This window comes from Podarcis vaucheri, assembly GCF_965113315.1.
Source record: "Podarcis vaucheri genome assembly, chromosome: 4".
Taxonomy (NCBI): Eukaryota; Metazoa; Chordata; class Lepidosauria; order Squamata; family Lacertidae; genus Podarcis; species Podarcis vaucheri.
This window is the reverse complement of record NC_138762.1, coordinates 8378753-8403251: the sequence shown is the minus strand read 5'-3', so window position 1 is coordinate 8403251 and position 24499 is coordinate 8378753. Positions and strand designations below refer to the sequence as shown.

Below are 24499 nucleotides of genomic sequence, written 5' to 3'. Positions count from 1 at the left end.
CACAGAAAAAACCAAAATATTAAACAAAAAAATATATAATCAAAAAATATATATATATATAATCAAAATAAAAACAACCGAATAGCCCCTAGATAGATAGCTAGATAGAGGCATGTGTATTAAAATGAAGGGAAAGAAGAATCATGCGTCTATTTAGAAAGTAGAAGCGGGAAACTATTAAGTAGCGCTGATGAGGCTTGCTTTTTGGGTAACGACGGGTACAGGGAAACTCTCGAGACTTGCAAAGAAAAAACTGATTTAAAAGCCCCCCAGACATGAGACCCCGCCTTCCTCTGTCGGTCTCCAGGCTCCCCCGTCCTTAACCAATCGGAGCAGCCGTCGGGAGGAGGACGCCGCTGATTGGCGGCGGCGGCCGTCTCCTCCGCGGCCTCGGCCACTTTGATTGGAAGGACGAAATTGCGGCGGAACGCTGTGCGGACGGGCCGGGTGAGCGAGGGGGACCCGTTTTGTCGTTGCACGCGAGAGGCTTGGGGGGCGTGTGTCGGCGGTGGACCCATAGAGACTCGTGCTTCTCCCGCTGCGTCGCCGTGGTTACCGCCCGGAGGGGTTCTAGGAGCGGCTGGGGAGCATGAACGCGGCTCTGGGCAGAGTACGTAAGCTTTTTTGGGTGGGCAGAGGGATGAGGAGAGAGACGGGGCGTTTTGACCTTCTTACTGCACTCCCAGGAGTCTTTGCTTCTGCATTGATTCTCATTAGCCTCCCTGGTCAAAGCAATAGCTCAGGGCCCAGTGGGTCCCCAGATGTTGTTGGACTACAACTCCCATCATTCCTAGCCAGCATGACCAGTGGTCAGGGATGATGGGAGTTGTAGTGCAACATCTGGGGACCCACAGGTTGAGAACCAGGCATAGGCAAACTCAGCCCTCCAGATGTTTTGGGACTACAACTCCCATCTTCCCTGACCACTGGTCCTGTTAGCTAGGGATGGTAGAAGTTGTAGTCCCAAAACATCTGAAGGGCTGAGTTTGGGGGTGCCTGCAATAGGTCTCTGCCATTCCCAGAATCCATTTCGGTCAGTGCCAGTGATTCTAAGCTGTGCCCATATGTTCTCCATGGAGCGCCTTGTTAGGTGTAGGACTGCATCGCGAATTTCCCTTTAATTTGCCGTGGATCCTCTCTTGAGTGGGATGAGCTGACTTACAGGGTTTGGGGAGGTTAAAAAAGGTAAAGAACCCCTGACCCCTAATGGTCAGGGGTCCCTTTACCTTTAAAGGACCCCTGACCGTTAGGTCCAGTCGCAAACGACTCTGGGGTTGCAGCACTCATCTCCCTTTACTGGCCGAGGGAGCTGGCATACAGCTTCCGGGTCATGTGGCCAGCATGACTAAGCCGCTTCTGGCAAACCAGAGCAGCGCACGGAATCGCTGTTTACCTTCCCGCTGGAGCGGTACCTATTTATCTACTTGCACTTTGACGTGTTTTCGAACTGCTAGGTTGGCAGGAACAGGGACCGAGTAATGGGAGCTCACCCCGTGGCGGGGATTCAAACCGCCAACCTTCCGATCAGCAAGCCCTAGTCTCAGTGGTTTAGGCCACAGCACCACAGAGTTGAGGTCTATGGGGTGTTAGGGGAGGGGTGGTACCTCTGGTTGGTGCTCCTTTGGGTTTGTTTGACCACCTTTGTTAAAATTTATTTATTTAGTTTTTCAAATTAAAATTTTAACAGATATATCACACATAAATCATAGAAACAAGATTCCAAGGAATCTCCTGGACTTTCATCCTCCCCTTTGTGTGTCCTTTTTTTGAATCATTTCCTCCTGCATCTTTTATAATAATCCAAAACCTTAACCTCTTCCGTTATGTCCGGAATTCAACCTTAAACTACAAGTGATATTCCAATCCTACTAACAATTTTAACTATTTACAATGTTCTTTTAGTTGTAAATTTTCCCTGTTCTTTGTTAAAATGTTAGTCTTCCTGATTTCTGACTTTTCCGGTCATTTTAGCCATTTCAGCATAGTCCACTAACTTCATCCGCCATTCTTATCTGGTGGGAACTTTTATCTTCTTTCCATCTCTGGGCCAGTAACATCCGTGCATCCGTGGTCATATACATAAATGGTCTATTCTGCTCCTTTGGGATTTGGGTTTTTCCACCTTTGGTCCCCATCCTGCACTCAGCTCTCACCTATGGCTTCTAGAAGCTGTCACCAGGCGACAGCGGCCACATCCCGTGAAACGGCTCCCACTAGCCGGCTAAACCAGGTGAGGGTAGCTGATGGGTCTCACACCATCAGTGAGTTAGACACTTCACCTGCATGTGAAGACCGACTCCAGCTGATGGAAAGTTGGGTATGGTGGGAGAGAGTTGGGTATGTTTAGCCTGGAAAAGAGGAGACCCGAGTGGAGATACGTTGTTGTTTAGTCGTTTAGTCGTGTCCGACTCTTTGTGACCCCATGGACCAGAGCATGCCAGGCACTCCTGTCTTCTACTGCCTCCCGCAGTTTGGTCAAACTCATGCTGGTAGCATCGAGAACACTGTCCAACCATCTCGTCCTCTGTCGTCCCTTTCTCCTTGTGCCCTCCATCTTTCCCAACATCAGGGTCTTTTCCAGGGAGTCTTCTCTTCTCATGAGGTGGCCAAAGTCTTGGAGCCTCAGCTTCAGGATCTGTCCTTCCAGTGAGCACTCAGGGCTGATTTCCTTCAGAATGGATTGGTTTGATCTTCTTGCAGTCCATGGGACTCTCAAGAGTCTCCTCCAGCACCAGAATTCAAAAGCATCCATTCTTTGGCGATCAGCCTTCTTTATGGTCCAGCTCTCACTTCCATACATCACTACTGGGAAAACCATAGCTTTAACTATATGGACCTTTGTTGGCAAGGTGATGTCTCTGCTTTTTAAGATGCTGTCTAGGTTTGTCACCTTCAAATATCTAAAGCAAAGCTTTCCAAACCTTTCATGGTGGTTACACTCTTTTTATACAGGCATTGTTTTGCAGCACAGCAATTCAATTTTACTAGCAAACTGGAGGTTAAACTAACCCCTTCCCACCCCTGGGAGGAGTGCGGGGGCATCTGTGTGACACACCTACACATTGCAGTCAACGCATGAATGTGTTGTGACAGTTTGGAAAGCTCTGGTCTAAAGGACTGGCACATGGAAGATGGAGAAAGCTTGTTTTCTCCTGCTCTGGAGGGTAGGACTTGAACCCATGGCTTGCAAGAAAGGAGATCCTCACTAAACCAGAAAAAAATTTCTGATGGTAAGAGCTGCTCAACAGTGGAACGGACTTCTTCGGGAGATGGTAGACTCTCTCCTTCCTTGGAGGTTTTTAAACAGAGGTTGGATGGCCACCAGGGATGCTTTAGCTGAGATTCTTGTATTTCAGGGCGTTGGACTAGATCCCAACTCTACAATTCTATGACTACAAAACCCTACAAACGGTTTGGAGGTGATCCCAAATTTTGGAGTTTATAGTTAATGAAGCTTCCTTCCTCCATTATTTGCCTGATGCTGTTTGCCTTTTTTGTCTCAGGTTTCTCCTCCCAACAGGAATCTAGGTCTTTAAATGTTTGTCTCCAAGGGAGCACAGTTGTTCAGCCTTTTTTAGGGTTGCAGTATTTCATAAAGTAACATTGTTGAGCTTTTGAGGGGAAACCTACCCCATGTTACGGAAAAGGAGCAATGCGGCAGCGAGCTGCAGCTGGCTGGAAAGCAAAACAGGATGTGAATGTTTGGGACTGTACCGTGGGAATGAAGGGGCAGTCTATTCACTGTGCTGAGCACTGGATGTTAGCTCAGAGTGTCATTTGACCTGTACTGGAAGTACAGGGGTGGAGTTTGTCTCTCTGCTGTTGGAGTCTGATGAGAGCAGACGCGTTTCTCTGTACTGCTGCAAAGACAGAAATAAAGACATGTAAATACATTTCTGTCTGTCTCTTTCCCCTCCCTGGGGGAGGCAGGGAGGAGGGAAGAGTGGTGTGTTCTTCTCACGCTTGAGGAGGATCGCCGATAGTGACCTAGCCTGTATCCTGCCGGGAGACGCAGACGGGGAGGTCAACAAGGAGCTCAAGCCGAGTGCCTGTAGAGTGGCCAGTTTCCTCTGATAAGGCTTGAGAATCCAACACCCCAACATAGTGAATTTAAGCTTTCTGAGCTGTTTCCGCTGATTTTTCCATCGCGTAGCCATACATTCCCTGCCATTTGGCCAATTCGGCAAAATCCCCCCAACGCCATTTTTACACCCTAAAACCAGGACATGTCAGGAATTTTCCTGACGTATGGCAGGCCTAGCCTTTTTGATCTTTGGAGGTGATTTCAGAGCCCTCGCTAAGGTACTCAAAGCTGTTTTAATCCATCCAGGAAATGTGGAAGTTCAAGCCTCATGGGTCCCTTCCTTTGATTGCTTGTTTTAACCCCAGGTAGCTTCCCCCACCTCCCGCTGTTTCCTTGCCACTTTTCCATTGTTGTTATTTTCCTCTGGTTAGCAGGAACCTCAAGGGGATGTGAAGTCATGTGTTCTCCCTCTTCTATTTTTGGAATTGTCTTGGGAGCCTTATAAGAAACCCAAGTTGCTTACACAACACAGGACTCAAAGGTGACCTACAAAGGCTTGCCTATCTCCTCAACCAACCTGTCCTCATTCACTGATGCAAATAGATGACTGCTTTCTCTCAGGGAAAACTGCTCTTTAGCGCTCAGTCGGAGCAAAAAGGCAATTCAGGTTTTTCATGGATTGCTGTTTGTTCCAATTTAGAGCTAAAGAGCAGGTTTTCACTGGGAAAGGACTGGGGCAAGGGGGACATCACTTGGACCCGTGCCTAAAAAGCACAAGTCAAGCGCAAAACTGCTCAGACTGTGCTTCCTAGCCATGGGACAAGCAGAAGTGTGGTAGGTCCAATAAGGGCTGTTCCACCCTTACTCTGCCATGCCCACTTACCCCATAAAACACCGTGTGTGGATGGGTGAAGCCTTGGCTGCAAAGGAACAATTGAAAGCTGTAAAGCATGCTCTTGAATGTTGCTTTGCCAGCACGGCTTGCCTTTGGCTCCTTTAAAATTCAGCACCGATTGCAAGCCTGATAGAATTGGTTCCTTTTCGGAGCTCCAGATCAGAGACAGTTGGCGCAGAGGAACACTTTTCTTTTGCAAACTAGCCTTTGCAGTACACTCTGTTGCCTTGCTCCAAGCTCTTGGGTCCTGGTGATACCAGGAAATCCACTCCTCCTCTCTCCCTGGAACAAGTAAGAGTGACTCCTCCATTTTCTCTTTCTCTCTCTCTCTTATCACCTCCATTCCCTAAATCTCACCTTTCATTTGCCCTTGCATGGCCCAAACTCGTGCCACCTTCCTCATATTTTGGACCACAACTCCCATCATCTCCAGTCAGGTTGGCCAATGGTCAGGATTGATGGAGGGCATCAGGTTGGCCAAAGCTTCCTGGATGCATCTATGCTTCCATTTCAGCCTTCCCGTTCCTTAATTTCATTCTTTATACAGCAATAGTAGATTTCCAGTCTCCCATCTATCGCTGTCCGTATCATCAAAACAAGTTAAGTGTAAACTGTTGTTCTGGGCAGAATGGGCTTAAAAAAACTCTTCTGTACTATTCTCAAAATATGTCACCAGGGTTATGTATGTAGACATGTTTGTTGGCATGTAATGTATGATTAGGGACAGGTGCAGACTTGGGAACTTCCTCCCAGATTTGCTCTTTCCTTTTTAAAGATTGAAAGCCAGTGGGCAGATTTTGAAATAGATTGACTTAAGTGCATGTGTAGCATCTTGAGCTGAAGACGAGTCTGTGGCTTCAAGAGTAAATCCAGCCTAGCATGTTCCCCATCCCCCTGAAGATTACGCTTTGGAAATACACAAGTACAAGTGACAGAGTATGCAAAAATAGAAATTGCACTCATCTGTCTTCCTGTTGTTCTTTTGTGAACACCAGCCTTGAGGGCTTCTAATAACAGGTTGAGAAGTTTGCTGGTGGCTTGCGAATGTGGAGCTTTGAAGTAGGAGGTGAACACTGGAATAGATTGCCGGAGAGCCATCGATGCCCTGAAAAACTCTCTGCGGTCTTTCTTGACATTTTAAGGGTATTTTTCTCCCCCCCCCCTTCTCCATCCCACTAGGCCTTCTACCTGGGAAAGGAACCCCTTTTAAAACAGACATCTGCGCTTATCAGGTAAGGTGAATAACGTTGAAGCAAACATGACATCCTATCCTGAACAAATTTATTCTTGTCGGTAGGGCGGTAGCAGTAAAATAACCAAAATAGGTCAGGGATTGTGGCCTGGTCTTAAGGCATGTCTACACTGGAGGAGCAGCCTTATGTTCTCATATTCCACAGTCAGATGTACAACCAGGGAAAAGGGAAGAAACGACCCACCCTGACCCTCTGTCAGTTTACTCAGAATTAAGTCCATTTTGATGTTTATTTTATAGATTCATTGAGTGCATTTATATTCCACCTTTCTTCCAAGGCATCCAGTGTGGTCTACAGTTTTAAAATACTGTATTGTTCCATGTATCAGACGCCCCCGTGTATAAGACGCCCCCCCCCTAATTTTGGGGACTCCAATTGAAGAAAATGGGGGGAGATGGCCCAGAGTTGTTGACCTTTTGGGAAGGGTTGCACAGAGTTTTTGAGCTTTTCTGGGGAAAAATCACTCACCGCACTGACAAGCGCTGCCTATCGCACGCGCCGTAAACAGTCTGCCCAATCGCAACCATCGGCCGGCAAGCCCACACACAATTGACACAGCAGAAGCCAATCAACAGCAGTCCTTGCCACATCCAACAATCACCATCGCAATTGCCGCAGCAGCAGCCAGTCCAAAGCAGCCCTTGCCGCAGCCACCAATCACCCACCCAATCACCGCTGACAACTTCCTGCTCGCGGCTGCAACCAGTCGCCAGTCGCCCCTCTGCACTATCTGTGTATAGGGTAAGCCCCAATTCTGAACAATCCTCAGTAAAAAAAGCTAGTCTTATACACGGAAGAGTATGGTACTTTGATTAATGGGACTTACTTCTAAGTACAGTCATACCTTGGTTTTCGAACACCTTCGTTCTTGGATGTTTTGGCTCCCGAACGCCGCAAAGCTGGAAGTGACTGTTCTGGTTTGCGAACTATTTTTGGAAGCCAAACATCCGGCAGGGCTTCTGTGGCTTCCGATTGGCTGCAGGAGCTTCCTGCAGCCAATGGAAGCCGCACTTTGGTTTACGAACATTTTGGAAGCCGAACGGACTTCCGGAACGGATTCTGTTTGACTTCCAAGGTACGGCTGTATGTACACTTGGCTTTGGAGGCCAGCGACTTCCTACTGAGAACCTTTTTGCTTGTGTCATCCGCCACCTGTGCTGACTCCAAAATCCCCCGTGCTGATCAATGGGGAACAGAGGAAGCTGTTTTATACAGTCAGGACAGTGGTCCATCCTTCTGAACATTTTCTAGAGTGATTGAAAGTGGCTTTCCAGGGTTTTCGGCAAGGGATATTCCAAGACGCTGGAGACTGAAGCAGGAACCTTTTGTGTCTAAAGCAACCTTTGCCCTCCAGATGTTTTGGACTACAATTCCCATAATCCCTGACCACTGGTCCTGTTAGCTAGGGATCATGGGAGTTGTAGGCCAACACATCTGGAGGGCCGAAGGTTGCCTATGCCTGCTCTATCCTATCTGCAGGCAAGACCTTTTGGGCCCTTCCATAACATGCAGTTTTGTCACTGTGCTTAAGAAGGCACTAAATGTCAGCCTTAGGAAAGTTTCGAAACACACGCATGTGGGTGAAGGAAGTCACATGGGTATTGGGTATAAGGGGAGGTGGTTGCAGGGTTAGATGTGGGAAATTTGCAGAAATAATATATTCATGTTATGTACAGTGTTGAAGGTGTACGGCCATTAACATGTCATGTGAATCCATTGAAAATAATACATTTTTTATTAAACATAAAATAAAATGGACACAGTAAAAAAAAGAAAGAAATTTTCAAAACATTTTGCAGACGGAGACATCAAGAGCCTGTAATGATGAACATTCTTCTCCTTTTCCTCTAGTCTTGCCTTAAAAACGTCCAGAAGGAATCCTGTATGTTCCGTAGGTAAGAATTGATTTCCAGGAACTTCTGCGCCAATAGCCTGAGTGCTGTGCTCTGCTTTGTTGAGTGGAAGTTGTAATTTCCCCCTCTCGTGTAGAGAGGCAGCCTGAGAATGGACAGAGCAGGCCTTCCACTGACAGCGTTCACATCAACATTATTAATGACAAGAAATGACAATACATTGCTAGACTAGCCTTTGACCATCCCAGATGTTTTAGACTACAGCTCCCACCAGCCCCAGCCAGTGTTGGTTGAGACTGATGGGAACTGCAGTCCAAACACCTAGGAGATGGTTGAAGGCTAGTCTAGCACACGTTAGCATAACGATGGTTTGAATGTTTTGCTAGATGTGATACTGACAAATCTTCCCAAGTTCTTGCCTGCAGGTTTGCAACTTAAACATTTCTCACATGATTGATTCAAGAGTAGGGGTGCATACCCTCTTTCTAACAGTAGTCTGTAATCATCCTTTTTCCTCACTTGATCTCCTTGTTTAGTGAAAACTGAAGCCAAAGCATACTAGCTGCTTGATCCTGTGCATGTTTCATTGTGCATTAATCACAGGGTGGATAAAAATCAATGATTTATTTTAAAAAAATATAAAAAATTGGATTTTTTTAAAATTTAAATTGGATTTTTAAAATCAAATGCTTTTGGGCGAAAAGTCTTTCTAAAGATAGTTTTCTATTTAAGTTACATTATAGTCCAAAGGCTATTCATCAGGAAATAAGGATTTGTTTTAAGTTTTTCATATGTGCAGTCTTTTTTTTCTTTTAATTGTTTAACCACATCAGTTAACAAACATGGATGCATATGCTATAATGTTATTGTTTTAGTTAAATAAATTGTTTCAACTGTTATTCAGGAAATGGTTATTTTTCTCCTTCCAATAAAGTACAGCAGAAAAGTTGTCCAAATATAAACAGTTAACTTATTAAACCTCACAATAATTCCATAATTATCTGTCTATGTATTTCTAAGAGTATAACCAAATCAGTAATTTTTGATATAACTGTAAAAACTACTCTGAAAATTTATTGTTCCAAAAATGAAACCTTCATTTGGTTGTAAATATGCAAGAATGAGTCTTTCTGTAAAAAAAATGATTTACCGTATTTTTCGCACCATAGGACGCACTTTTTCCCTCCTAAAAAGCAAGGGAAAATGTGTGTGCGTCCTATGGAACGAATGCAGGGGGGAAGCAGGCGGGAAAAGCCCCCAAGAGCCGCACACAAGCTCCGTGCGCTCTTGCGGGCTTTTCAACAGGAGGGAGAAGGGACTGACTGGCGGCATCAGTCCCTTCTCCCACCTCCCAGGAAAGCCAGGAGAAGCCGTGCAGCCCTTTTAAAAGGCGCGCGGCTTCTGCCGGTTTTGCGGGAGGCGGGGGAATCCGCCCGCCTCCCAGGAGAAGCCGTGCAGCCCTTTTAAAAGGCGCACAGCTTCTGCCAGTTTTGCGGGAGGTGGGGGAATCCCCCCGCCTCCCAGGAGAAGCCGTGCAGCCCTTTTAAAAGGCGCACGGCTGCTTCCAGTTTTGCGGGAGGTGGGGGAATCCCCCCGCCTCCCAGGAGAAGCCGTGCAGCTCTTTTAAAAGGCGCACGGCTGCTTCCAGTTTTGCGGGAGGTGGGGGAATCCCCCCGCCTCCCAGGAGAAGCCGTGCAGCCCTTTTAAAAGGCGCACGGCTGCTTCCAGTTTTGCGGGAGGTGGGGGAATCCCCCCGCCTCCCAGGAGAAGCCGTGCAGCCCTTTTAAAAGGCGCACGGCTGCTTCCAGTTTTGCGGGAGGTGGGGGAATCCCCCCGCCTCCCAGGAGAAGCCGTGCAGCCCTTTTAAAAGGCGCGCGGCTTCTGCCGGTTTTGCGGGAGGTGGGGGAATTTCCTCACCTCTCACAAAAGGCAGGAGAAGCAGCGATCCCTTTAAAGGGTTTGCACGGCTTCTGCGGGCTTTTGGGAGAGGTGAGGGAATCCCCCCACCTCCCAGTAAAGCCAGGAAAGCCCTGTGCAGCCCCTCCGCCAAGGAGAGGCTGCACGGGGCTAAAGGGGAAGCCAAAACAGCGAGCGGGATCCATCCCGTTCGCTGCCTTGGCTTCCTCCATAGCTGCGCGCAGCCCCTCTGCCAAGGAGAGGCTGCACGGGGCTATGGATTCTTTAGCCCCACGCAGCCTCTCCCGGGAGGGAGAGACTGCACGGGGCTAGGGGAAGCCAAAACAGCGAGCGGGATCCATCCCGCTCGCTACCTTGGCTTGATCCATAGCTGCACGCATCCCCTCCGGCAGGGAGAGGTTGTGTGCAGCCTGTACGCTGCTCTTTGGGGCTGCGGGGGGGGGAAATATTTTTTTTCTTGAATTCCCCCCCTAAAAACTGGGTGCGCCCTATGGTCCGGTGCGCCCTATGGTGCGAAAAATACGGTAAATCAAGTCTTACTGACTAGTGATTTAAATCAATTTTATTTAAATCAAATCCACCCTAATTAATCATTTTGAGCTTGGGGTTTTGAATAAGCATGCATTGGATAGGATTGCAAGGGCTTGTTAAAGCAAATAGCTTTCAGATACCCATCCACTCTCCCTTCGTTTCTATGTCCTTGGGACCTCTCCCCAGTGCCCAATGTCTTTGCTTCTTCTTCTTTTAATAAATTTTTATTCACTTTCTTTTCTGTCATTACAAACATCTCTTATCAATAACATACATATTACACATCTTCACCCCTTCACCCCCGGGCTTCCCTCAGCTTCCATTTCTGGTTTGTTACCCCCTTATTACATACTGCTGTTTCTTACAATCCACTATATCATTTCTTCATTATTTTAAATGCTCTCTATTAATAAAGATGTGTTTATTTAAATCCTGCCATCAAGTCAATGTTCTTTCTTTGTTTCTGTAAATATATTATAAAAGGTTCCCACGCTTTTTCAGAGTCACTGTTGTCCTTTTCTCATAGTCTATCCATCCGTTTTGCCAGTTCTGCATAATTCATCAATTTCTCTTGCCATTCTCTAGTCTTCCAGTTTTGTTCTATCAAAGTTCTCGCCGCCGTAGTAGCATAGATAAATAACGTCCTCTTCTCTTTCGGCATATCTTGACCTAAAATACCTAACAGGAAGGCTTCTGGTTGTTTAACAAATGTTACTTTCAACATTTTCTTCAATTCATTGTATATCGTTTCCCAATATATTGGGCAGTGTCTTTGCTTCTTGATGCAGCTGCTGTGAGCGTCTGCTGTGCAGCTCCTGCCGTCCCATTGTGACACCTGTGGCTCATTTGTGGTTTCATTTGAGCGGTTGGAGAGAAGAACGACACAGAAGGCAGCAGCTCCTGCTTTCGCCTGACACTGTCTTTCAGGAAAACGTGTTTGCCATGGTGAACCCAATTTGCTGGGTTCCTTGGAGCACAGTTCAAAAAGCGCTTGGCTAGTGGGTTTAAGGTTTCTGAAGGAACCTAACTGTGTCTGTTTTGTTTCCCAAAGGTAGCACGTTGCTGGACTGCCCCAGGCAGTACAGATCCCAGCCTACTCATCGCATTGGCCGGTTCAAATACCTGCTCCCCAAAGAGGTAAGCACCTCTGATCTTGGACTCTGCTGACTGGGCAGTTTCTTGAAAGAAAGAAAAAAATCAGAGATTGATGGGAAAACCTTCAGTGTAAACCATTTGATGTGGATTGGTGGAGTTGAGGAGCGCCTGTTGTATTTCCTTTCTTTCCCTCTCAAAATATTTTTATTGATTTTGATGTGAAGAATTAATAAAAAGAAGGAAAATAAAAAAGGAAAAGGGAGCCAGCATACAGCTTCCGGGTCATGTGGCCAGCAGGACTAAGCCGCTTCTGGCGAACCAGAGCAGCACACGGAAACGCCGTTTACCTTCCCGCCGGAGCGGTACCTATTTATCTACTTGCACTTTGACGTGCTTTCGAACTGCTAGGTTGGCAGGAGCAGGGACCGAGCAACGGGAGCTCACCCCGTCGAGGGGATTCGAACCGCCGACCTTCTGATTGGCAAGTCCTAGGCTCTGTGGTTTAACCCACAGCGCCACCCGCGTCCCTGATAGCTACTAGCCATAATAATAATAACTTTTATTTATACCCCATCCTCCCCAGCCAAGACCGGGCTCAGGGCGACTAACACCAGGTATAAAAACAATTGATTAAAATACAACTTAAAAACAAGATTAAAACACAATATTAAAACATTCAGTAGAAACTCAAATCAAAACCTTTTTTGGGGGATGAAAACGTCAAATCTTCACCAAGGCCAACTATCCAGACTGGTCCTACATTGGCCAGAAAAAAGCCAGGAAAGTCCCCAAATAGGAGTTCCATCACAGAAGGAGAAAGGAAAAAGGAAAGAGGGGGAGGGGATCAAATTGATTCCAAGCCAAAGGCCAGGCGGAACAACTCTGTCTTACAGGCCCTGCGGAAAGAAATCAGATCCCGCAGGGCCCTAGTCTCATGAGACAGAGCATTCCACCAGGCCGGGGCCAGTGTTGAAAAGGCCCTGGCTCTGGTTGAGGCTAAGCTGACTTCCTTAGGGACCACTAGGGAGTTGCTATTTGTGGACCTTAAGGTCCTCCGCGGGGCATACCGGGAGAGGCGGTCCCATAGGTACGAGGGTCCTAGGCCGTGAAGGGCTACGCTTTGCCTCCACAGTCAGGGGCAGCAACACTTCTGAATGCCAGTTGCTGGAAACCACAGGAGGTCAGAGTGTTGCTTTTGTGTTCGAATCCTCCTTGCTTGTTTCCTACAGGCACCCGGTTGGCCACTGTGAAAATTGGATGCTTGACTAAATGAACCATTGGCCTGATATAGCAGACCCTTCTTATGTTCTTATATTCCCAGTACCGGGACCAGAGGGGGTGGGGAAGAGCCGAAATGGTCTTGGAACAATTAAAATCTTTCCCTGCTCTTGACAAGCTAGGACAAACTGCTCCTATTTCAACTTCTGCCTTCGAGACATTCTGCCCAGATGAATGATTGGTTCATTATCTTTCCAAATTGCAAAGGCCTCCCCTTTCAGACTTCTCGTTCTCCGAAAAGTTCCAAGAGTGGCTTTCCATCTCTGCTGCTCGGCAACAGCACACAACTCAATTTGTGCTACTTCGAGTGTGATCCTAACGCCCCTTTCTGCTACTGGAGGGCGTCTGGAGTCAGGCAGAAGTGCCAATCTGGAGCTGGTGCATCAAAGGAAGAAGAGGAAAAAATCACCTGCCATCTTGGTCAGAGCGAGCAGCAAGGCTTGGGACAATTGTTGTATTGTTCCTTGTTTGTATCTCTATGCCACTTTTCAGTGAGACGAATCCTAAAGTGGTCGCCTGGGGTTTAGGATTGCTCTGCCCATATACAGTCATACCTTGTGTTGCATTTGCTTCATGCTACGTTTCATCCTACGGGTGGCGCTGTGTGTTAAACCACAGAGCCTAGGAGTTGCCGATCAGAAGGTCGGCGGTTCGAATCCCCACCACAGGGTGAGCTCCCGTTGCTCGGTCCCTGCTCCTGCCAACCTAGCAGTTCGAAAGCACGTCAAAGTGCAAGTAGATAAATAGGTACCGCTCCGGCGGGAAGGTAAATGGCGTTTCCGTGCGCTACTCTGGTTCGCCAGAAGCGGCTTAGTCATGCTGGCCACATGACCTGGAAGCTGTACGCCGGCTCCCTCAGCCAATAAAGCGAGATGAGCACCGCAACCCCAGAGTCGGCCACGACTGGACCTAATGGCCAGGGGTCCCTTTACCTTTACCTAGCCATCAGTAGCCCTCTCCTCCATCAATTTGTCTAATCCTTTTTTAAAGCCTTCCAAGTCTGTCTCCTCTAGAGGGAATTCCATAGTTTCACTATGCACTGTGTGAAGAAGTCTGTCCTTTTTATCTGTCCTGAACCTTCCGGCCTTCAGCTTCGCTGGAGGAAGTTCCAGCGTAAGGAGGAAGAAAAGCTCCACTCGATCCATTTTCTCCATGCTGTGCTTCAGTTAGATGCTTTTACACTTGCGGGTGCTCCCAGCTGCCTTTGAGACAATTCTGCTTCTTTCTTCTCAGGTTCCCAAGAAAAGGAGGTTACAGATGAAGGAGATTGACCCTGGGACAGAACACGAGTATGGAGTCTTGAACATCGTCATGACCGGCTACGACATGACCTTGGTCGAGCACTATGCGCAGTACGTCCACAAGTTCTGCAACCAACACTCCATCAAAGTGGAGGAAAGGTATAGATTTCTGCTGGATCCCTTCCTGTGTTCTCCAGTGAGAGATCTACGCTTTGCCTCGTGCGGTTGAATGTTGTGGGCTGGCAAGCCCGAGGCCCTCCAGATAGTGGGACTCCCACTGCCCATCAGCCCCAGACAGCTTGGGGCCCAGTGGTCAGGAAGGATGGGTGTTGTAGTCCAATGACATCTTGGAGCTACTTGTTGTTGTTCAGTCGTTTAGCCGTATCCGACTCTTCGTGACCCCCTGGACCAGAGCACGCCAGGCACTCCTGTCTTCCACTGCCTCCCGCAGTTTGGTCAAATTCATGCTGGTAGCTTCAAGAACACTGTCCAACCATCTTGTCCTCTGTCGTCCCCTCCTCCTTGTGCCCTCCATCTTTCCCAACATCAGGGTCTTTTCCAGGGAGTCTTCTCTTCTCATGAGGTGGCCAAAGTCTTGGAGCCTCAGCTTCAGGATCTGTGCTTCCAGTGAGCACTCAGGGCTGATTTCCTTCAGAATGGAGAGGTTTGATCTTCTTGCAGTCCATGGGACTCTCAAGAGTCTCCTCCAGCACCAGAATTCAAAAGCATCCATTCTTCGGCGATCAGCCTTCTTTAGGGTCCAGCTCTCACTTCCATACATCACTACTGGGAAAACCATAGCATTAGCTATATGGACCTTTGTCGGCAAGGTGATGGAGCAGGGGTTGGCAAACTGCAGGTGAAACCCGAAAAAATAGAATATCGTGGAAAAGTTTATTTCAGTAATTCAACTTAAAAGGTGAAACTAATATATGAGATAGGCTCATGACATGCAAAGCGAGGTGTGTCAAGCCTTTATTTGTTATCATTGTGTTGCTGCTTGTGCACCTTTTTCTTCCACACTTTCCCCTTCTGCTTAACTTTCCATTAATGTGCTTCAATACAGCACTTGGGAACATCCAACTTCTTCTACAGTTACCTTTTGAGGCTTTCCCTCCTTATGAAGGGTCTCAGTGATGGCTTTCTGCACAACTGTCAGGTCAGCAGCCTTCCCCATGATTGTGCTTCCTACTGGACCAGACTGAGAAGCCATTTAAAGGCTCAGGAACCCACTGCAGGTGTTATGGATTGAATAGCTACTGCACATTTTCACAATATTCTAATTTTCTGAGATTTCTAATTTGGGGTTTTTATCCGCTGTACGCCATAATCTTCACAATTATAACAAATAAAGTCTTGACATATCTCGCTTTGCATGTCATGAGTCTATCTCATATATTAGCTTCCCCTTTTAAGTTGAATTACTGAAATAAATGAACTTTTCCACGATATTCTAATTTTTCGAGTTTCACCTGTAAGGCCCGGGGGCCAGATGCTGCCCCCCAGGCTTGTAAATCCAGTCCGCAGACCCTGCCACCTGCTCAGTCAGTCCCCACGTGCTGCGGACGGCTCGCCGCACAGGGACTGACTTCTGCGACGCTGACACAGCTTCTGGGCGGGCGGTGACGCTGGCGCGGCTTCGGATTGGCTACAGGAAGTTCCTGCAGCCAGTCCACAGCCTTCCTGCCCATGGCTGAGGTAAACCCAGCTCAGCCGTGGACACCAGCGGGCAGGACTATTGGATCAAAGGTCATGATGACGCCTTTGCTTGATCAAGGATAACAAGAGGGGAAGGATTTGCTGAACTAACAAACTGAATTGGAATACAAAAAAGGGAGGTGCGAGGAAGTCCGGGAAACAAGCAAATGAAAGATAAGTAACGGAAAGATTGAATTGTTTTTAACTATTTTTATTTTGTATTTTTCTTTTTTCATTTTGTAATATTTTGAAAATCTTAATAAATATCTTTTTTAAAAAAAAGATCATTCAATATGTGCGAAGAGGAAACTGCAAAATGGAAAAGCCAAATTGCTGAGTGAAGAATCTTAATTATTCTCAGAGGATTTGTCACTGGAGGAAACCCCAGAATGCCTCAGGGCATCCCCACTTTTGTTGTCTAGGTGGCCACCTAAATGCGTTCTCTGGCTGCTTCTCTGGCTGCTTAACCTGCTGAGATTTGTCCTGATGACATGGCTGCATTCTTCGGTTCTCATGCAACTTAAAAAAACCATCGCTGGATTGCATCTGTAGCATGTAGTCACACACACTCCCTCCCACCTCCAAAATTGGATTAAAATCTGCTGGGATCCTACCATCCACTCTTTCCTGCCACTTCAGTGCTTACTTTCCGAATTCTGCTTGACCAATCAGGCTGGCCCTCTTTCTCCACGTGCCCCCCAGCACTGATGCTTCCTGCTGATACAAACTGGCTAGAATATTGGTGTGAAAGAGAAGAGAGTGCCTTTAATAGGCACTCAGAATCCACAAATGCACTCTGGTGTCTAGGTCAGGGGTCAGCAAGGTTTACCAGCCATGGGCTGGATCACTCCCACGGAGATTGTCTGTGGGCTGGACTGGCGCTGTGCAATGACGGAAATCCCATATGCGTATGTGTGCGGTGCCGGAAATTGCTTCTGCGCATGCCCAGATGCCAAAAATCGCACCTGTGCAGAAGCAATTTTCTGCGTCTGGACATGTGCAGGTGCAATTTCCAGTATCTGCGCTTGCGCAGACATGATTTCCGGCGCCGCTCAGCGAGTTCCCGCGCTGAGCCACGCTGCTTTAGCACAGTGCGCGGGGGACTCGCCGAACAGGCGGCTCAGTTCGGGGGTGGCTTGGGGGCCGGTAAAACGGTCTTCGTGGGCCGCATTCGGCCCATGGGCTTCTTGTTGCCGACTCCTGGTCTAGGTCCATGAAACATTCTATGATCTTTGAGGAAGAAAGGGGATTGTCTTCCATTGTAGTATTCTGAAATCTGTTAGGTGGTTTTTTAAAAAAAACTATTGTACTCTATTCTGGACATCTTAGAAAAGACTGGAGGGTTATGTTCAGCATGAACCTGCTTCTCTCTCTCTCTCCTGAGTTCCTCCTGTTGTGTGAATAGACCTCTTTTTTTCCTACCCAGCCCAGAGACAAAGGTCCGTTCAGCCTCTGCAGCTTGACCTTTTCCCTCTGCTTGGCTCTTTGAAAATCCCAGGAGCTGATCAGATCAGGCAGAACAGCAAGCTGGCTTTGTTCCGCCGCAAAGACAAGCCTCCCAAAATAGGATATCTTTAAAGGAATGTGTGGAATGGGCTTTTGAAAAGTGGTAGATAACATCGGAACGAAGGATCGCTGGATTGTGAGATGGAACAGAGGAAGCTGCCTGCTATATATATGAAGTTAGACCTTTGGTCCATCTTGCTTAGGGTTTTGTACATGGATTGGCAGCCGCTCTCCAGGGTGTCAGACGAGGCACTTTTCGTATTGGAGTGCTTCTTCCCCCCGCTCTGATTGTGTTTGATTTCTAAGTGTTTTACCCAGTCCTTTAAATTGCGTTTTTATTTTCACAGAATGTGCATTGGAAGGCATTGGTGTAGTAGGACAATGTGACTGGAGAGGATAATGGATGGGCAGGGCTCAGAATCTGTAACCTCTTGAATGCTAGACATATTTTCAAACTTCTGTCTCTATAATAATGAAAGCTAGAAGCGTCTCATGAATCCAGATTATGTGCTTGGTGTCACTTTTCGGCATGGGTCACACACATTAACAGCCCCCCACTTTTTTCCAGTTCACAAACAGCGGAAGCTTGCTTGAGCCAGTTGCAGCCTGTGCATTGAGCTAACTGCACATTGGTGTTTGTTCCTTTGAGACCTTTGAGCCAGTGTGGTGCAGTGGTTAAGAACGGTAGACTCGTAATCTGGGGAACCGGGTTCGCTTCCCCGCTCCTCCACATACAGCTGCTGGGTGACCTTGGGCTAGTCACACTTCTCTGAAGTCTCTCAGCCCCACTCACCTCACAGAGTGTTTGTTGTGGGGGAGGAAGGGAAAGGAGAATGTGAGTCGCTTTGAGACTCCTTCGCGTAGTGATAAAACGGGATATCAAATCCAAACTCCTCCTCCTTTCCAGGTGAACAGTACATTCGCTGTTGTTACCTCGCCTCACACATCCTTGCTGGGCAACTGTGCTCCTCAAAAGGGGCAATGCTGAGAGTACTGCCTGCCCCAGAGGTGCACTTAGTGTGTAAAAGAAACCGGGCTTTTAGTGTTGCAGTTCCAGGCCTTTGGAATGAGTTACCAGCCAATTGCCCAGCATTGTGATGTTTAGACAGGGGTGAGCAAACTTTTTCAGCAGGGGGCCGGTCCACTGTCCCTCAGACCATGTGGGGGGCCGGACTATATTTTGAAGGGAAAAAATGTGAACGAATTCCTATGCCCCACAAATAACCCAGAGATGCATTTTAAATAAAAGCACACATTCTACTCATGTAAAACACCAGGCAGGCCCCACAAATAACCCAGAGATGCATTTTAAATAAAAGGACACATTCTACTCATGTAAAAACACGCTGATTCCCAGACCGTCCGTGGGACGGATTGAGAAGGCAGTTGGGCTGGATCCGGCCCCCGGGCCTTAGTTTGCCTACCCATGTGTTTAGACATCTACTGAATATGTTTTTCTTTAAGGAGGCTTTCCCTGTATTGTGACCAAGTCACCTATGACATATTACCGTAATCATACATCTGCAGGAACGGTTTTATTGGAAAGCTGGTAAAAATGATACCGCTTGCTTATAGAATTTGCATGGTGGGTTTTTTGGCATTTCATCTTATTTTTATCTTTTTCTGTATAACTTTGATTGCCCTACACTGTAAATCAGTCTATAAATTTGTAAAATAATAAATAAACCCCAGACATCATTTTTTAAGATGGCAGGTGATTCAGCATCTTAGAATTGGAACTTTCATTTCAAGTCAAGTTCCTAGGCATTAATGCTGTGGCAGATAGCATGTTCAGATTGTTTAAACCAGAGGGGAAGTTGCACAGGGCATCTGGGTCTAGTTAATGTTGCTTCTCCCGGGCTACTAGACAGAGAGACGCTTTATAAAATATATGCAAATCTGCATTGTTTTTGCAAATTGCAAAAATCAAGGTTTCTCGGCATCAAATTTTAATGAACCTTCTCCCAGTTGAAGCCCACTCAGGGAACTTCAGAGCTCAACGGGAATGTTGCTGTCTCATGAAATCACCCAACCGAGCGCTCTGTGTCTCCTGCAGCACTCTGGTTATCTTGAAAATCAACCTACGGGGCACGTACTTGCTTTTTCTTGCATTACACCCACCCCATGAGCCTTTGGGGCGAGACCTGTAAACAAATACGCCTTGCTGGTTTTTGGAGAAACCATTTTCAATGCAGATTTCCCAATTCCGCTAGCACAGAGGTAGGGGTTTAGCGCCAACAGGCCTCATTAACGCAGGCGGCTGTGCTCCATTTAACGAAGGCAGCCAATCTTGTCTGCATCGCTAATTTGTCATGAAGGCTCCCTCTCAGGAGCCTTGCTCCCTGGGGCTGGAAGTTCGGTTCTTTCTGCTGAATAGTGCAAAAGTCTCCTTTCTCTCACTCACCCCTTTCGTGCCTGTGGAATGCTGATAACAGCCGCTGTTTCCACAGCTATGCGATGCCCACCAAGACCACGGAGGTGATGCTGATGCAGGAACAAGGCTCCAAGGCGCACCTGGATGCTGTTCTTACAACCCACCAACGTGTTGTTCAGGTAGGAGGTCTCACCTGCCCAATTTCCTCTTCGTTTTTGTCTTTTTAATAGTATGGTGACATCATGCTGCCCGGCAGTCTTTCAGCTGAGTTCTCTGTGACTTCTTTGGAGTAAAAGGTAAAGGACCCCTAGACGGTTAAGTCCATTCAAAGGCGACTATGAGGTTGTGGCGCTCATCTCACTTTCAGGCCGAGGGAGCCGGCGTTTGTCCGCAGACAGCTTTCTGGGTCATGTGGCCAGCAGGACTAAGCTGCTTCTGGTGCAACGGGACACCGTGACAGAAATCAGAGTGCACGGAAATGCCGTTTACCTTCCCACCGCAGCAGTACCTATTTATCTACTTGCACTGGTGTGCTTTCAAACTGCTAGGTTGGCAGGAGGTGGGACAGAGCAACGGGAGCTCACTCTGTCACGGGGATTCAAACCGCTGACCTTCCGATCGGCAAGCCCAAGAGGCTCAGTGGTTTAGGCCACAGCACTATCCGCCTCCCTCTTTTTTGGAGTACACTAAAAACAACAGGGACAGTGCTGGAGATGCAGTCATTTTAAAGCCCCACTGCTCTACTTTGATCATCTTGGTGGAACACTTCTGCACACATTACAGTAGTGGATAAAGGTAAAGGGACCCCTGACCATTAGGTCCAGTCGTGTCTGACTCTGGGGTTGCGGCGCTCATCTCACTTTATTGGCCGAGGGAGCTGGCTTACAGCTTCTGGGTCATGTGGCCAGCATGACTAAGCCGCTTCTGGCAAACCAGAGCAGCGCACGGAAATGCCGTTTACCTTCCCACCGGAGTAGTACCTATTTATCTACTTGCACTTTAATGTGCTTTTGAACTGCTAGGTTGGCAGGAGAGGGACCGAGTAATGGGAGCTCACCCCGTGGCGGGGATTCAAACCGCCAACCTTTCGATCAGCAAGCCCTAGGCTCTGTGGTTTAGGCCACAGTGCCATCCGCATTGTAGTGGGTAGAGGAGATCAGTTCCCCACATTTGGAATAGAGTGTTTTACAAGGGGGACCAGAACAGAGATACGCCGCTGTGGAGCTCAGTAGCTGGCATAGGTCAAGTCTTTTCCTCAATGTATAAAACGGGGGAAGACACATCTATCTCCTTCAGAGGAAGGTTTGGATATGACAATAATAAAGAAACGCGTCTTTTCAGGCCAGCCGCAGACCTACGTAAGAATCCTGGTTTCACACTGTGCCTTTGGTTCCTGCTGGAAACAGGCTCTTTCCCCCCATAATCTTTTGTATTTGATTTTCCAAAATATAATCATACAACAGAAAATAGTACAAAATCCAAATATTGAGATGACTCTGAATCTCCTGACATTTCCCATACTTTAAAAATTGATTTTCTTATTATATGATTCTGAAAGCCTTTGTGTTACTTTCATCTTATCATAATGATGTGTACTGATAACATAATAAGCCCGGTTTTGTGAGGGGGGGTGTTGCTCTCTTCCCCTTCTCCGACAACGATCCATTCCGCTTCTTTTTTCTTTTTTCCTCTTCCCCTTCAGATCAGCGGTTTGAATGCTGCATTCGCTCCTATTCTCTTGGAAATCGTTCAGAATAATCGGCCGGAAGGAGTCCATCTGTTAGTGAAAGAGGTATGTGGATTCTTACTGAAGCGTTCAGGTTTAGCATTGTGGCTCCTGGCTTTTAAACTATTGTTAAAAAGCAGGTTCTGAGAAGTGCTCCAGGGGACACACACACACACACACACACACACACCCTCCCAAGCACTTCCTCCCTCCCTCCTGAATTTGGTAGTTGGACACCTCTTTGGAATAAACTCCCCAGCAGCCATGATACAGAGCCTCCCTGTTCAGACGCAGTTTGCCTTGGAATACTAGGGGCTGGAGACAAATAACCTAGGAGGGCTGTTGTCGCTGTGCCCTGGAAGAAGCAAAGATCACCAGTGTTGAAGCAATGATTCAACATCAACTTCATTGGACTGGTCATGTTGTGCGGATGCCTGATGATCGTCTTCCAAAGCAACTACTCTATTCTGAACTTAAAAATGGAAAGCGTAACGCTGGTGGTCAGCAAAAGAGGTTTAAAGACTCTCTCAATGTAAAATGTAGTACAGTGGTACCTCGCAAGACGAATGCCTCGCAAGACGGAAAACTCGCAAAACGAAAGGGTTTTTGGTTTTTTGAGTTGCTTCGCAAGACAATTTCCCCTATGGGCGTGCTTCGCAAGACGGAAACGTCTTGCAAGTTTGTTTCCTTTTTCTTAAAACCATTAATACAGTTGCGACTTGACTTCGAGGTGTGGTAGCCTTTTTTGAGGTTTTTGAAGACTTTGGTGATTTTTGAAGCTTTTCCAAAACTTTTCCGACACCATGCTTCGCAAGACGAAAAAACTCGCGGAACGAATTAATTTCGTCTTGCGAGGCACCACTGTATAGGTAAAGGTAAAGGGATCCCTGACCATTAGGTCCAGTTGTGACCGACTCTGGGGTTGCAGCGCTCATCTCGCTTTATTGGCCGAGGGAGCCAGTGTTCAGCTTCCAGGTCATGTGGCCAGCATGACTAAGCTGCTTCTGGCAAACCAGAGCAGCACACGGAAACGCCGTTTACCTTCCTGCCGGAGCAGTACCTATTTATTTACTTGCACTTTGGCATGCTTTTGAACTGCTAGGTTGGCAGGAGCAGGGACTGAGCAACGGGAGCTCACCTGTCGCGGGGATTCAAACCGCCGACCTTCTGATCGGCAAGTCCTAGGCTCTGTGGTTTAACGCACAGTGCCACCCACGTCCCTAAAATGTAGTATAAACACTGACAAAAATGTAGTATAAACACCGACAACTGGGAAACACTTGCCTGCGAGCACTCCAGTTGGAGAACAGCCTTTTCCAAAGGTGTCATGGGCTTTCAAGACGCTTGAACTCAGGATGCAAGGGAGAAACGTGCTAAGAGGAAGGCACGCTTGGCAAACCCTCACCATAATCAACTCCCACCCGGAAACCTATGTCCCCCACTGTGGAAGGACGTGTGGATCCAGAATTGGCCTCCACAGTCACTTACGGACTCATTGTTAAGACCGTGTTTATGGAAGACAATCTTACTTGGCTACAAGGGATCGCCAAAGAAGAAGCAGCAGCTTGTGGGGTTCCAGGATGCACCTGCCTGTCCATTGCTAGGAGGAGGATGCCAGACCTGATGGATCTTTTGCTCAGACCCAGCAGGACTCATGTGGAAATGGTGACTTCTTGAGACAAGCTTCACAGCAGATTTGAATCTTGGTGTCTTTACTGCCTGGTCCCTTTGCACCACAGGAAATTTGTTCCAGAACAAACGAGGGGGAAGTTTAAACCAAATGGCTGTGATTGCAATGGTAATGGAAATGACCAGAATCAAGCAAAACAGGCAGATTACCACGCACCCCACGTATTTGCATACTTTGGCTTTGAGCACAGAATCTGAGGGCATAATTGATTTTACAATGTACAGTCATACCTTGTGTTGTGTTTGCTTCAGGTTGAATGTTTTCAGGTTGCTTCCCGCGGTGACCTGGAAGTACCAGAAAGGGTTACTTCTGGGTTTCGCCGCTTGCGCATGCGCACTCAAAATGACGTCATGTGCATGCGCAGAAGTGGTGAATCGCGACCCGCACAGACGCGGGTTGCATTCTGCTCGTGTTGTGAACAGGGCTCTGGAATGGATCCACTGTATCCACTGCAGAGGTACCACTGTATTCTCAGTCTTATATGGCCACCCATGTCCTGGTGCTCAGGAGGGGCGCAAGGCATGTGTTTTCTCTACCAGGCAAGGTGCAAAGCCCTTCTTTTGCACCCTGTGAATCATAAATGCACAGTTTTTTAAAAAACTGGGCAATGGCCACCCACCCGTGACTCCCCCAGTCTGTCAAAACAAAGGGGGAAGGGGGCAAGAGATCAGGAAAGGCTTGGGAGTCATGGGCAGGCGGCAAACCGTTGTTCCGTTCTTTAAAAACTGCGCATTTATGTTTCACAGGGCGCAAAAGAAGGGCTTTGCACCTTTATACAATATGCATGTGTGCTTGGGCCCAGGGTCTTTTGCCTCAGCATCCCCACTACTGACTCCCTGTTGCTACTCAGCTTAAAAAAAAAGTGTCCCCGGATTCATTGAAAAAAAATCTGGCAACCAAATGCTAGTATCTATAACGTCCTGCTGTTGTTGTTTCCCCCTCCCTGTCCCTCCACAGCACACGGAAGAAGACTTCAAGGTTCGGCTGAAGGCACGTCCAGAACTAGAGGACCTGCTTTCTCAAATGAGCTGAGTCAAGCACATTACAAATACCCATTTTACATCGGGGTTTGTGGCCGATCGTCGACCTTTTCGCAACGTTCCACGACACGGTGGAAGTGGACCTCTGTGTTTGCTGCAAAAGCCAACACTGTCATAACGAGTCTGTTTTTTCATAATAAATGGCTTAATCTTTATGGCGTGCTTCTACGGAGTGCTGTAACATGAGGCAATTTCTGCTGCTGGAGTTAAGCAAAAGTTCATTGCGTCACCTGTACCAATTTAGACTTCTGCTTACAGAATCTGGGTAGAGTTTTCTGGGTATAGTACTGGCAATTCAGCACTGTGTACAGGGCAGGCCCAACCAGTTTATTGAGTGTTTGTGTGTGTGTATTGAGAGAGAGGGAGAGAGAAAGAGAG

At 47.4% G+C, this 24499-nt stretch overlaps 1 protein-coding gene across 1 annotated transcript; it reads left to right on the top strand.

Moving 5' to 3' along the window:
- The first annotated feature begins 453 nt into the window (after window positions 1-453).
- On the top strand, window positions 454-24276 carry MRPL48 (mitochondrial ribosomal protein L48). Its single transcript, XM_082219616.1, has 8 exons — window positions 454-610; window positions 6099-6151; window positions 8024-8067; window positions 11525-11610; window positions 14080-14246; window positions 19742-19844; window positions 21368-21457; window positions 24039-24276. The coding sequence occupies exons 1-8, from the start codon at window positions 590-592 to the stop codon at window positions 24111-24113; spliced, it is 639 nt and encodes a 212-aa protein (XP_082075742.1). The 5' UTR covers window positions 454-589; the 3' UTR covers window positions 24114-24276.
- Window positions 24277-24499: the final 223 nt, after the last annotated feature.